At 33.0% G+C, this 12,108-nt stretch overlaps 1 protein-coding gene across 6 annotated transcripts in view; it reads left to right on the top strand.

Annotated features, from left to right (window-relative positions):
• The window catches only part of LOC117721085 (uncharacterized), a 65,103-nt gene extending 57,101 nt beyond the window's left edge, over nt 1-8,002 (top strand). For 3 of the 6 annotated variants that reach the window (XR_013110763.1, XM_076935223.1, XM_076935232.1), the window contains 3 exons: nt 3,309-3,621; nt 3,938-3,975; nt 7,909-8,002. Coding sequence is in view for 5 of the 6 variants with exons in the window: in XM_076935223.1 (XP_076791338.1) it covers nt 3,309-3,593 (285 nt within the window). In the remaining variant the exon portion in view is untranslated. Of the gene's footprint in view, nt 1-3,308; nt 3,639-3,937; nt 3,976-7,908 lie in introns of all 6 variants that reach the window. The other 3 variants (XM_076935229.1, XM_076935226.1, XM_076935225.1) reach the window with 3 other exon arrangements.
• The last annotated feature ends 4,106 nt before the right edge of the window (nt 8,003-12,108 follow it).

Raw genomic sequence — 12,108 nt, 5'->3', positions numbered from 1 at the left:
CTGTTGTAATTTTATAAAATTGAAGTTTCTGTTTTTGTGCTTAATCTAAAAGCATTAATTGTACATAATTTTACGTACATACTGATATGTGGAAGAATTAATTGAAGATAACATATTGAATCTATCAAGATATATCTGGCTTAACTTTATCATTAGTATCTCATCAGTTTTTAACTTCCTATCATTTGATTAGAACATAAAATATTTTTATCAAAGTCTTTACCAAATTTTTCTTTTCTATGTTCCTGGTAACTCTATACTTAACTATAAGGTTTTGGCTCAGTAATTTCTCTTATTATTTGGTGCTTCATCTGTATTCTTTATTATTTGGTGCTTCATCTGTATTCTTTTTGCTTCTTTGTATCTGACATAAAACTAAATTTTGAGGATTTAACAGATTTTGGGGCTCATTTAAGAGAAATGATTGTACATCTGAATAACCAAGCATGAAAAATTAGTTGAAAATGGGTGCAAAACAAAGGTTGTACTAGAATCATTGGACAATTTAGTTTGTATTGCACAAGTAATATCAAACAAAATGACTAGGATAAATTACAGTAGCCTTTGCCTGTTAGTGTAAAAAGTGCACACATATAAAAGCAGATAATTGTTGAGGCACAAATGTTTAAATTATGAATGTCAGTGATAGAAATGGGTTGTGTTCTTAGTAAGTTTGTTCCCAGATTTCTTAGAGGAAGAATTCTAAATCAAAAAAAGTCTGTTAACAAATTTCTTGGTTACATTCTGGGACTGGATGAAAAGGAAGGTTCTGTTTCTCAGGATGCTGGTTTTTTTTTTTTTTTTTTTTTTTTTTTTTTTTTTTTTTTTGGTGAGGCTTAATTATAAAATTTCAGGACTAGTCAAAAATATACTCTCCTTGGAAAATAGCTCATATATCCCCTATAGGTGCCACTAAAGATGACAGGGAAAAGTAAACTGAAATCCTAATTACTTTTGAATCTTTCATATTTGACATTAAAAAAATGCCTGTTAGCATCTATCTGCCACAAAGTTCAATAAAGGTATGAGGGTTTTACCTAGAACTAAATATCTTATTGGATTAAATATCCATGCTAGTGGAAAAAAAGAATCTATATGGTTTTATGGGTGACTTATACAAATACTTGTGGAAAAAAGGCATAGTCTCCTGTGAAATATATCTGATATTTTTTGCTTAAATGTAGTACGTGGTAAGATAATCCCCTATATTTGTGCTTATCCTCATAAGCTAATATTATATTACTTGTAAATTAATTTCATGTTTTCTTTTCTTAATTTTCATCACTTGTTTCACCTTTGCTTTTTACTCAGAAAAAAATCTAACAGATATTCAATAAGGCTTTTTCAAAGAGAAGTATTATGGCTAAAGTGCTTCAGGGTTCAGTAAACCCCAGCATTGAGAAAATAGTGAGTAATTTATATAACACTATCTAAATTTCAGAGACTCTTGAGAAAAAAGAGCTAGTAAGAAAAGAAGAGATAGAGGATTAGATCCAGGTGCTGTCTAGTTCTACATTCCAAGCCAAACATCAAACATCTTGGGCAATTTTCTGTGCCACCTGATAAGTAGACACCTTATCTGGGCTTACAGTTTGTATATATCAACTAATTAAATGACAGGAAAAGGCAAGAGATCCTCACTCTAGTATCGACATGCTCAGAAAATTTATTGTGGAAAATCAACATTTACTGAATGTAGCCTTGTAAGAGGCTGGAAAATTCAGACCAAGAAAGATTATGGAGGGTTGGCTGTGTCATGTGACCTGTAAGAAAGTCATCATCATTACTGGGTAATGATTTTTCTGGGCAGCACTTTTCTGAGCACAATGGACCAGAACAACAACAACAACAACAACAATAACAATAAAAATGCTCTTTAAGTTTTCACAATAAACTCACCAGTTACTTAGGAAGAACTTTGGTAAATTTTTATATTGACTTGATTTAATAATAGATGGGGTGGGGAGTAGACATTGCTTCCACTTCTATTTTTTGGAAATTAATTTTTAAACTTATCTTTTTTTATTCTGAAATAATACAGTTTTATTTACCCCTTCCCCTTTCTCTCTCCTAACCAAAACTATAACATTCTTTGCTCCTTTTCAAATACATTGCTTTTTTATACATGCATATTATCTGTATACATGTACATATTTATTCTTGAAGTCATAAATACAGCCATTTAGTTTGGATAATGTTTTTTATATATCTTTCAGGTCTGATCATTTTGTGTTGGATCACCAATTGCTGTTCTTCTTTGTAGAAAACTGTCTCTTACTGTCATCAGTATTTAAGTTCTTGAAGTATTTTGAAAATCAAATTTGTTTGTGTAATTGTTGGCATTCAAGAAGACATACTCTTACAACAAATAGCCTTATATTCTAAATTTTATCATCTTTCTTGTCACTCCTCCACAAAGAATCAGCCCTTAATAATTCTGCAGCACTAAGGTCTGTAAGATGATCCTGGGCTAGAAGGTGAAAGAACAGATGCTTCAATGTTTTGTAGTATAGGGAGTGTCCAGCTGTTCAGAGGTCTCTATAAATTGGCTAAGTTTTAGAAGCTATGCTTTGTGCTTCTGTGCTTCCCTCTTGAATATTTTTCAAGAGTTCCATTCAATTATTCAGGTTATTCAACACTTACCTCATGAAAGATCCCTAGATAAAAATGAAATACATATTTTTTAATTCTCTTATCACAGACTTCCATAAAAATACATATTCATCAGTCCTCACAGCATGTCAGGGTGTAGACAGTGGGACTAACACCTATACCCAATTTTGAATCCATGATGAATCCATTAAAATTATATATATATATATATATATATATATATATATATATATATATATATATATACATATATATATGTATATGAGAGAGAGAGAATAGAGAATAAATTCTGTCTAATATTTATTGTGAATCAGTTTTGGATTCAGGAAAAACTTCCTATACCTCCTGTCAGTTAAGAACTTATAATTTTTGCATGAGTGTATTGTGAAAAATTGTTTTCTTTTGTAGTGAAAATTAAATTTTTGTCTTATATACCTGTGAATTTTATTTTAAGTTTTGTTTTTTTTAATTATTGTTTCATTTTTTTAAAGGAAAAATATATTGTTTTCTGTTGAACATACCATGGAGTTAAACTTATAAACTAATATATGGGCATGAGTATCTGCTTTTCTAAAAAACTTCTTTATAGATCTCCATCTGGAACCCTGAGCAGAAAAACAAGTGATGGCTGCATGGTTAAATATGTGAGGTTTTCTAATCTGATATTCTTATTATCTTTCACATTTAAATTACAGAGGCAGAGGCGTCGGCAGCAGCACTTGCAGCAGCAGCAGGAGCAGCAGCAGCAGCAGCAGCAGCAGCAGCAGGAGCAGGAGCAGCAGCAGCAGCAGCAGCAGCAGGAGGAGCAGCAGCAGCAGCAGCATTGCCAGCAATGCCAGCAACTTCAGCAGCAGCATCAACAGCAGCAGCGGAGGAGGAGAAAAAACAGGAGGAGCAGGAGGAGCAGGAAGAGCAAGAGGAACAGGAGGACCAGGAGGACCAGGAACACCAGGAGGAGGAGAAGGAGAAATAATGAGTGATTGTATCTACGTTTATGGGAAGAGTTTGGTGGGTTAGAAATGTTGGTAAATATAATACTCAAACATGAAATTCTATTAAAATAAGTGAAAGATAACAGAAAAGATTCAAACTCCTAAAAACACCACATACAATTTACATAGCAAATTTAGTTGCTAATTCTACCTTTTTTGATCTATTTCCCATTTGAAAACTATTACAAAAATGTTTTTCTTCACTTAGCAGTATGGCTCATGAGTCCAGCAGTATAGAGTCATGACTCTATGTTAAGACTGTTTAGATTTGTGCCTTCATAAGATTTAACATATTGATATGCATTTTATTTTCTATTTGTATCCTTGTATAGCTTTGAAGAAATGTGTAAACAAAGATTTACTCGTGTAGGTAAGACACTTTTTTTACATTTTTATCAGACTTGCATTTCATATACCTAGTGTGATATTTTCTTCTCATTTGTATGCTTTTAAAATCCGTTATTTTATTGTTGCAGATGTCTACACTTAGTAACAGTGAGCTCATAATTTTCTATTATTGTTAAAAATTTTTTCTAAGTTTTGACTATCATTTTTGTAGTAGGTAATGCATTGAATGAAATTACTCCCCATAATATATAATGCATGAGAGAGAGAACAAACAAAACTGAAGTAGCAGTAGCATAGCAAACTAGAAAAACAGAGTAGCTAAGTTTACTACATCTCCCGTGATACATATGAAAGCTAACTAATCCAGTGTTCAGGATTTCTTCCACATTCCCTACCTCTCTAAAGTAAATATTATCAAACAAAATTGAGCTTTTTATTTGCCCCATGCTAACCTTCATATTATATAATTCATATTCCAAAGTTGTTTAACTGTGCTAACTGTAATATATTTCTAAATCATTACTTCTTTGGCTACATATATTAGCAATTACTGTTTTACTTAAGTGTACAAAGGCTACATTATATATGTGCTCCATTCTGGGGAGACTACTTTCTGTATAATATGCATGAATTTGAGCATAAAGACTTGAGTTTGGGTCCTTTGAATCTTCATATGTATAAACAAGCAAAAGATTGACAGAACATTGTCTATTTGTATTCCCACCATGGGCTAGGTAGTCTAATAATGTATTGATCTAAATTTATAGTGATATGAGTTTAATGATAGACTCACAATAACCTCAAAATGTATGGGGGAAATTGAATAAAAAAGAAGTAATCTTTACCCTTTTTCACTACATATCTATGTTCAAACCTCACATCCATGCACACATAAACTAGCAAATGCACATATATTTCCACACATATGATTTAGAATTAATACTTTTCTTTAGAAAAGAACTATTATGTTACCTAGGATATAGCACTTCATATGTAATTTGAGCTGGCTTCAAACTCAGAGAGATCCACATGATTCTAATTCTCTTTGTACTAGGATTTAAAAGACACAGACCACTACCCTTAGTTTAATTTCATGTTTTTTGAGGAATAGATTTTATTCCACTGAAGTATATATTTAAAGAAATAACAATAGGGAATATCATAGTTATAATGATTTCAGATAAAGAAAGTATATATCAAGCTTTCAATTCAATTTTGGTTTTGGGGGTGTTTTTTTCAAAGCTGACTGTCATAGATCTACTTACAAATTTCAAATTGTTTGGCCATAGGACCAAGAATAAATTATCTGTCTTTTGAGGAGTATACTCATAACCTCTACATTGATTTTTGAATTCGGGGGTTATCCACAATATTAAGATTCTAGTGAAATAATCAGAACATATAAAATGTATGTGGGTATTTTTCCTACTTTTTAAAAAGTTTTTGTGGTCATTTTCAAATTTGTTCTGTTAAAAATTCCTTATACATACAGGGATTTCATAACGAAAGCATTTAAAATGAATGACTAATATTATTCTAAGTAAAGTGTGCTAAGGGGCAACCTACTTTAAAGTCTTGTGTAACGTGCTAATTCAACCTACTGCTGTCAGTACTGAAAACATTTTTTTATACCACAAAATTATAAATCAGTTTCTGGTATATGAATGAAGTTAGCACATCAAAGTAAACTGATTTCCTATTTTAACAGAAGAGGGATTTACATGGGTTTTCAGTACAAGAACCAGATCATCAAAAGCATTAGATACTTTTCTAACATTCCATGTAAAACAATACAAGCTTAATTATAGACACAAATATCAGAAATAAGAATTTGAAAAAAATCTTATGCTCTTAGCATAAGGCAATTTTGCATAAAACTTAAAGAAAATGAAATAAGAAAGATTTGAATGTGAAAGTCTGTTAATAGATCAAATATGGTTACCTATATATTATGTCAATAGCTAAGGTTTTGTTTGCACTTTTATTGTATTAATTCATGAATTATATGGAAACACTTCATTAACTTGTTTATTTTATATGTATTATGGCATCCCCCTGTTTTTTTCATGTTTCATTTGTTATCTTGCTTGGAAGAACTGTCCATTTTTTTTTTTAAATTTTGTTTACCTATTTACTTTACATACCAATGAAAGCCTCATGCCTCCTCTGTTCCTACTCCCACCATTACAAATCCCTGAACACCCATTAACCCATTCTATTAGGAGGAGATGGGTCCCCTTGGCTATCACTCCACCCTGAGTCATCTATTGCTGAAGGTTTCCAAGCACATTCTCTTCCAGTGAGGCCCAACCAGGCAGTTCAGGTAGAGGACAGGGATCCAGTGCCAGAGAAGAGAGATTAAAACAGTCTCCAACCCACTCCTTTGGGAACCCATTTGAAAACCAAGCTCACATTTGCTACAAATGCTTAAGAAGTCTAAGTCCAGTGCCTGCATGGTCCCTAGTTGATAGCCCAGGATCTGAGAGTCACTGTGGTCCCATGGTTTTTTTTAACACTGTTGGTCTTCTTTTGGTGGCCTTGACTCCTGTCTTGCTCACTTCTCCCACAAGACTCTCTGTATGCCTTACCTAATATTTCACTGTGGGTTTCTGTGTCTGTCTCTATCAGTTGCTAGATGAAACCTCTCAGGAAAGAATTATGTTAATTTCCTGTCTGCAAGCATAGCAGAGTATCATTAACAATGTCAGGATGTTTCTTTCACATGAGATTGTTCTCAAGTTTGGGCGGTCATCAGATGGCTATTTCCTCATTCTCTGATTCATCTTTGTCCTGGTACACTTTCTAGGCAAGACAATTTTTTTTTGTTGAAAACTTTGTGGGTTAATTGATGACAACCTCCTTTCTCTAGGAGCCCTGCCTGTATATAGAATGTGGCAAATTTAGTCACTATATCCCCCTCTGGTAGAAATCTCAGCTAATGTCATCTTCCTATACTCTCAGTATCCTCTCCCATCACAGTCCTGCAGCTAGTCACCAGAGATGTCCTTGTATTTATTTTAATTTTTATTCCCAGCCCTCTCCCCCCTCCCCCTAGCCAAACCTGGTCACCATCCCTGGTCCCCTTATTACTTTTTCTCCAACCCAGTCCGGTTCTGTCTTTTAATCCTCCTGTTATGACTATCTAGTTATTAATGAGATTTGGGCATCTTACCTTTGGATTTGCACATTATCCAGTTTCTTTGGGTCTATGGATTGTGTCATATTTGTCTGTATTTTTTGGTTAATGTCCCCTCATATATGTGTGTTTACCATATGGCTTTCTGGCTCTGGGTATCACACTCAGGCTGTTATTCTCAAGTTCTATCTATTCCTCTGTAAAATTCATGATGTCTGTTTTTAATAGCTGAATAATATTCCATTGTGTATATGTATCACCTTTTCTTTATCCATTATTCAGTATAGGGAATCTAGGTTGCTTGCATTTTCTGGTTATTATGAACAAAGTTGCTATGAACATAGGTGAGAAGTGTCCCCGTGATATATATAGTGTCTTTTTTTTTTTTTTTTTTTTTTTGCTTATATACCCAGGAGTGGTATAGCTGGGTGTCAGGTAAAGCTAGTCCCAGTTTCCCGAGAGACTGTCAAATTAATTTCCAAAGTGGTTGTAAAATTTTTCACCCCCATCAACAATGGAGGAATGTTCTTCTTACTCTACATCTTTTCCAGCATGTACTATCACATGTGTTTTTGACCTTAGGCATTTTGACCAGTATAAGATTGAATTTCAGGGTCATTTTGATTTACATTTCCTTAATTACTAAGGATGTTGAACATTTCTTTAATCTCTACACCATTCTTTACAAAAGCTCTCAGCATGTATTTTAAGTTTAATTATGAAATATTTATCTATATTTACTTATGATTGTAGTTTAAAATATGTGCATGTTACATTTACCTCAGTGTGTTTTTAATGCATATTATATCTTTCTGATAGAGTGTCTCTGTGCTGCCATCTGAGACTTCAAGTTCATTACTGAATCCATGCTTCCTCTCAGCATCATAAGAAGATCACAAAAGATGCAGATCACCATGCTTAGCTGGTGGTATTGTAAAATCTCTTCATTAATGACTTTCATTTTTGCTTGCTTATGTGTAAAATTGAATCAAAATTTTATATTTTCTCATTTACTACAGGTTTGCTTAAATTACATTTAGATGTAACCATATTTTTATTACTTGCCATCTTTTTTTAAATTACAAAAAATAATTATGTACTGAAATATATTTTGTAATTTTTATTGGTTATATTTTTTCTTTACATTTCAAGTGGCATCAACCTTCCAGGTTTCATCTCTGCAAACCTCCTGTTTCATTCCTCCTTCCCCCGATTCATGAGAGAGCTCTCCAACCCACCCACCCACTCCCCCCTCATTGCTCAACCATTTCCTTATGATAGGACATCAAGTCTCCACAGGACCAAGGGCCTCCCCTCCCATAAATGCCAGATAATGCAATCCTCTGCTACATAAGCAGCTGGAGCTATGGGCCGTTCTATGTACTCTTTCTTTGGTCCTTTAGTCCCTGGGAGCTCTGTGGAGTGTCATTGATTGATATTGTTGCATATTATATTTTTAGTTATTTAAAACAACCTTTTTAATTAAAATATTCAATTATATCATACCACTTCTATAGTTCTTCAGATTCTCTTCCACTTCCCTCCCAAATTTAAGCCTCTTTGCATAAAAAAAATACAAAAATCGAATAGAAACCAAATCCTGCACAATCAGGAAAAGAAAACTACATTGAAAACAAACAATCAAAAAACACCTAACAAACAACAAACATAAAACAACAAAAAAAATTTACCAAACTGTATCCAGGTAAATACACACTCAAAAACTCAGAAAACTGTGGAATCAACAATTATTTGTTGTTCAATTACTGCTGACCCTGAGGCTTGTCCTAGTTTATGTATATAGTTTCATTTTTAGAAAAACTACATTTTGACTTTCTGAATGGTTATATGTGAGAATTTTTATTTATTTATCTATTTATTTATTCATACACTCATCAATTCCTTTTAAAATATAAAAAAATAAATATAAAAAATGAAATAAAACTATCTATAGTATTAATATACTAATCATTACTGGCGTGGAGTTATCACCTGCCTCAATGTAACTGTATTTTATTGTTAATTGGATCCTCAATACTTGTTTGGAGGAGAGGATCTTTAAGTAGCTTCTGGGAACATACCCCCAGTTAATTATGATTGGTAAATAAAGATGCCAGCATCCAATAGCTGGGGAGGAGAGACAGTGGCAGGATTTAAGGCTCCCAGTTATGGGAGCACGAGGAAGAGGATAGACAGAAAGATGCCATACCTAAGGTGTGTGCATGGGAGAAAAGGAAAGCTACCATGCAATCAGGCCATGATGACATGGCCCAGAGGGCTGCTCAGTTAAGTCAACAGCAGCCAAAACAGAACAAAAAAATTAATAAGTAGTAACTCACACTTGTCTGTGGGAGGTAGATTCTCACAGAACAGAAGTTAAGCAGTTGCTCAGATATTGTGCTGCTTAAGTCAAATTAAATATAAAGGCTCTGTGTGTGTTTAATTTATGAACATTAACAATTGACTTGGATAGTCAGTCTATTAGAGATTTATTTTAAAAGTCTATTAAAAACTACAACTATGATAATGACATTGTGCAAGAAAAATCAACAGAAAAACATGAGCCCAAGACAAGGCACAAGAATGAGAGACCCACCTATTTTTACACTCAGATATCCAATAAAATTTCTTAATTGGAAGGCATAGTATATGTGAGAAGGACATAGTACATTACTAAAGACCCTGCAATATAGCAGTGTAAGTTCTATGTGGGCACTAACTTGACATCTCAATTTTAATGAAATTTCTAAGTACGGTCATCAAAAATGGGACCTTCCTGTCAGTTTGAGGAGAAAACCCCATAGTCATAGCAGCAACTTGGGTTGTTTGAAAATTTCTGTTCTATTTATGACAGCCCTTTTTGGGCGGGTAACTAAATTAAAAATAAACCAATTCCAGTACTGGAAAGTTTGTTGGTGACAAATGATAGCAAATGGAAACTTATTATTTGGTGATTTCATTTAGATCACACACACACACACACACACACAGAGACAGAGAGAGAGAGAGAGAGATACATATATATATATATGTAATTTATAATGTTGTTATTGTATTATGTTTCCCTACGACCCCTCTTAGTACCCCTCTAGTGACATGATATTTTTATCTGTTCCTCCTGTATTCCTTTCCACAATCCACTCTCTTCACCCTAGCTTTTTCTCCCTGTTTTCTCTTCCACAGTCTCCTCTCTTCTCCCATTCCTTACTTGATTCTATCCCCATTCTAATCTGTTAGTTTTGTCTAGTCTCTTGCTTATGTGAGAATCTGCTTTTCATAACTTGTACATTTTCTGATAGTTAAGAAAAAAGTCTAGTATTTAATTTACTTAATGACTACCTTGAACACAGCATCTGGGACCATGTCCAATGGAAGTAGCGACAGTGTATATCAAATGTTTTTATTTTAAAATGGCAGATGTGCTGAGGTATTTAAGATCTGTATATATTAGTTTTTCACTTATGTTTATGAAATTTCATTTTTGTAACTAATAATTGAATTGTTTTATCAAATCATGGAAGTGGTTATGGATTTTCAAAGATTTTTATTTTCTTTTACTGTGCATTGTAATGATTGTGTAGTTCTTTGTCATTAAATGTATTAATGTAGTAGTTCTTTATATGAGCTCTTTATATATGTTAAGCTGTGCCTGCGTATTTAGGTCACATAATATAATAGTGTAAAAACTTTGCTATTTGTTGAATGGTTTCAATTGTATTTGTTAGTATGTAACTTCATTTTCTATTATTATTTGATGTTTTTCATACAATATATTTTAATTATCATTGTTCTACTTTTCCAGCTACTCCCAGATTTTCTTGTCTCCCTACCAATAAAATTTTAACCATTCTTGTTTGTGTAAAGGTAACTATCCTTGTGTCTGTCTTACCTCCCCAAAAATAAAAACAAACCAATTAAAAAAAATGACCAAATAAACACTCAAAAAGCAAAATAGTACAAAAATAAAATGAATCAAATACCCATAAGGAAGAATGAAACAATAATGGATCTGTTTTCTCTGTTCTTGTCTATGGTTCCTGCCCTGGGTGTGGGTAATATAACCAATTGCACTCTATTGGGAAAAATGAGTTTTGCCTTTCTTCACAGCAGGTATTAATTACAAATTGTGTCTTAGTTAAGTATGGTACTTTGTGTCTACTTTCCCTTCTTAGTATTAGTATTTCTCTCTGTTTTGAACCTGTTCTGGCCCTATGTATAAAGTCTCTTGACCTTCTCTATCCATCAGTGGGGTGAAGTTTGATGAATACATCCCAGTGATGACCTAGAACTCCGAAGTTTGTGGATACAAGTGGTTTCCTATCCACTTATAGATGCCTTAAAAATCAATTGTTATTAAAGAGTAAGAAAGTATATGAGGTTAGATGGAATAGTGATACTCTTATTTTGCGGTAGATATTCAATGATAGGAAACTGAGTATACTTTTTAAATCACAAACTATTCAACTAATGCTAAGGCATAAACTATTTTTATCAAATATATTGTCACTAATAAATAATAATATAAATTGTCCTAAGGTGGCAATCTAGATGCACACATGTATGTAACATTAAACTACATACACACGTAAAAATTTGTGGAGAATTTGCATATAAATACAGTTTTATTTGTAAAATAGATATGTCTTAAGTTATTTCTTTATCATAATATCACTGAAATTAACCTGTGTTAATTGGCTCTATTTCTGACAAAGAGACTGAGCCCACTATTTCTTGTTACAATCCTAGCAGCTTTTTGAGGAAATTATAATAGAGAATAATGTGATATAAATTGGTATAATTCATTCATATAATCATAGAACATGAGGATAACTTATACAATCATATCACAAATAATCAAAAGAAAGTTTCATTTGGCTGCCCAGAGTCACAATAAGAAATTTCCATACAGAAACTGGGCCTTTCTGATAGATTTCCTCACTTGCAGACTCCAGATAGATAATCAGTAATCAGGTACTAATGATTGTTTTTGTTCTATTGTTAATTGAAAAGAGAGCCCAA

This window comes from Arvicanthis niloticus, chromosome 1 (genome assembly GCF_011762505.2).
Source record: "Arvicanthis niloticus isolate mArvNil1 chromosome 1, mArvNil1.pat.X, whole genome shotgun sequence".
In the NCBI taxonomy this organism is placed as follows: Eukaryota; Metazoa; Chordata; class Mammalia; order Rodentia; family Muridae; genus Arvicanthis; species Arvicanthis niloticus.
This window is presented reverse-complemented; position numbering and strand designations above follow the sequence as displayed.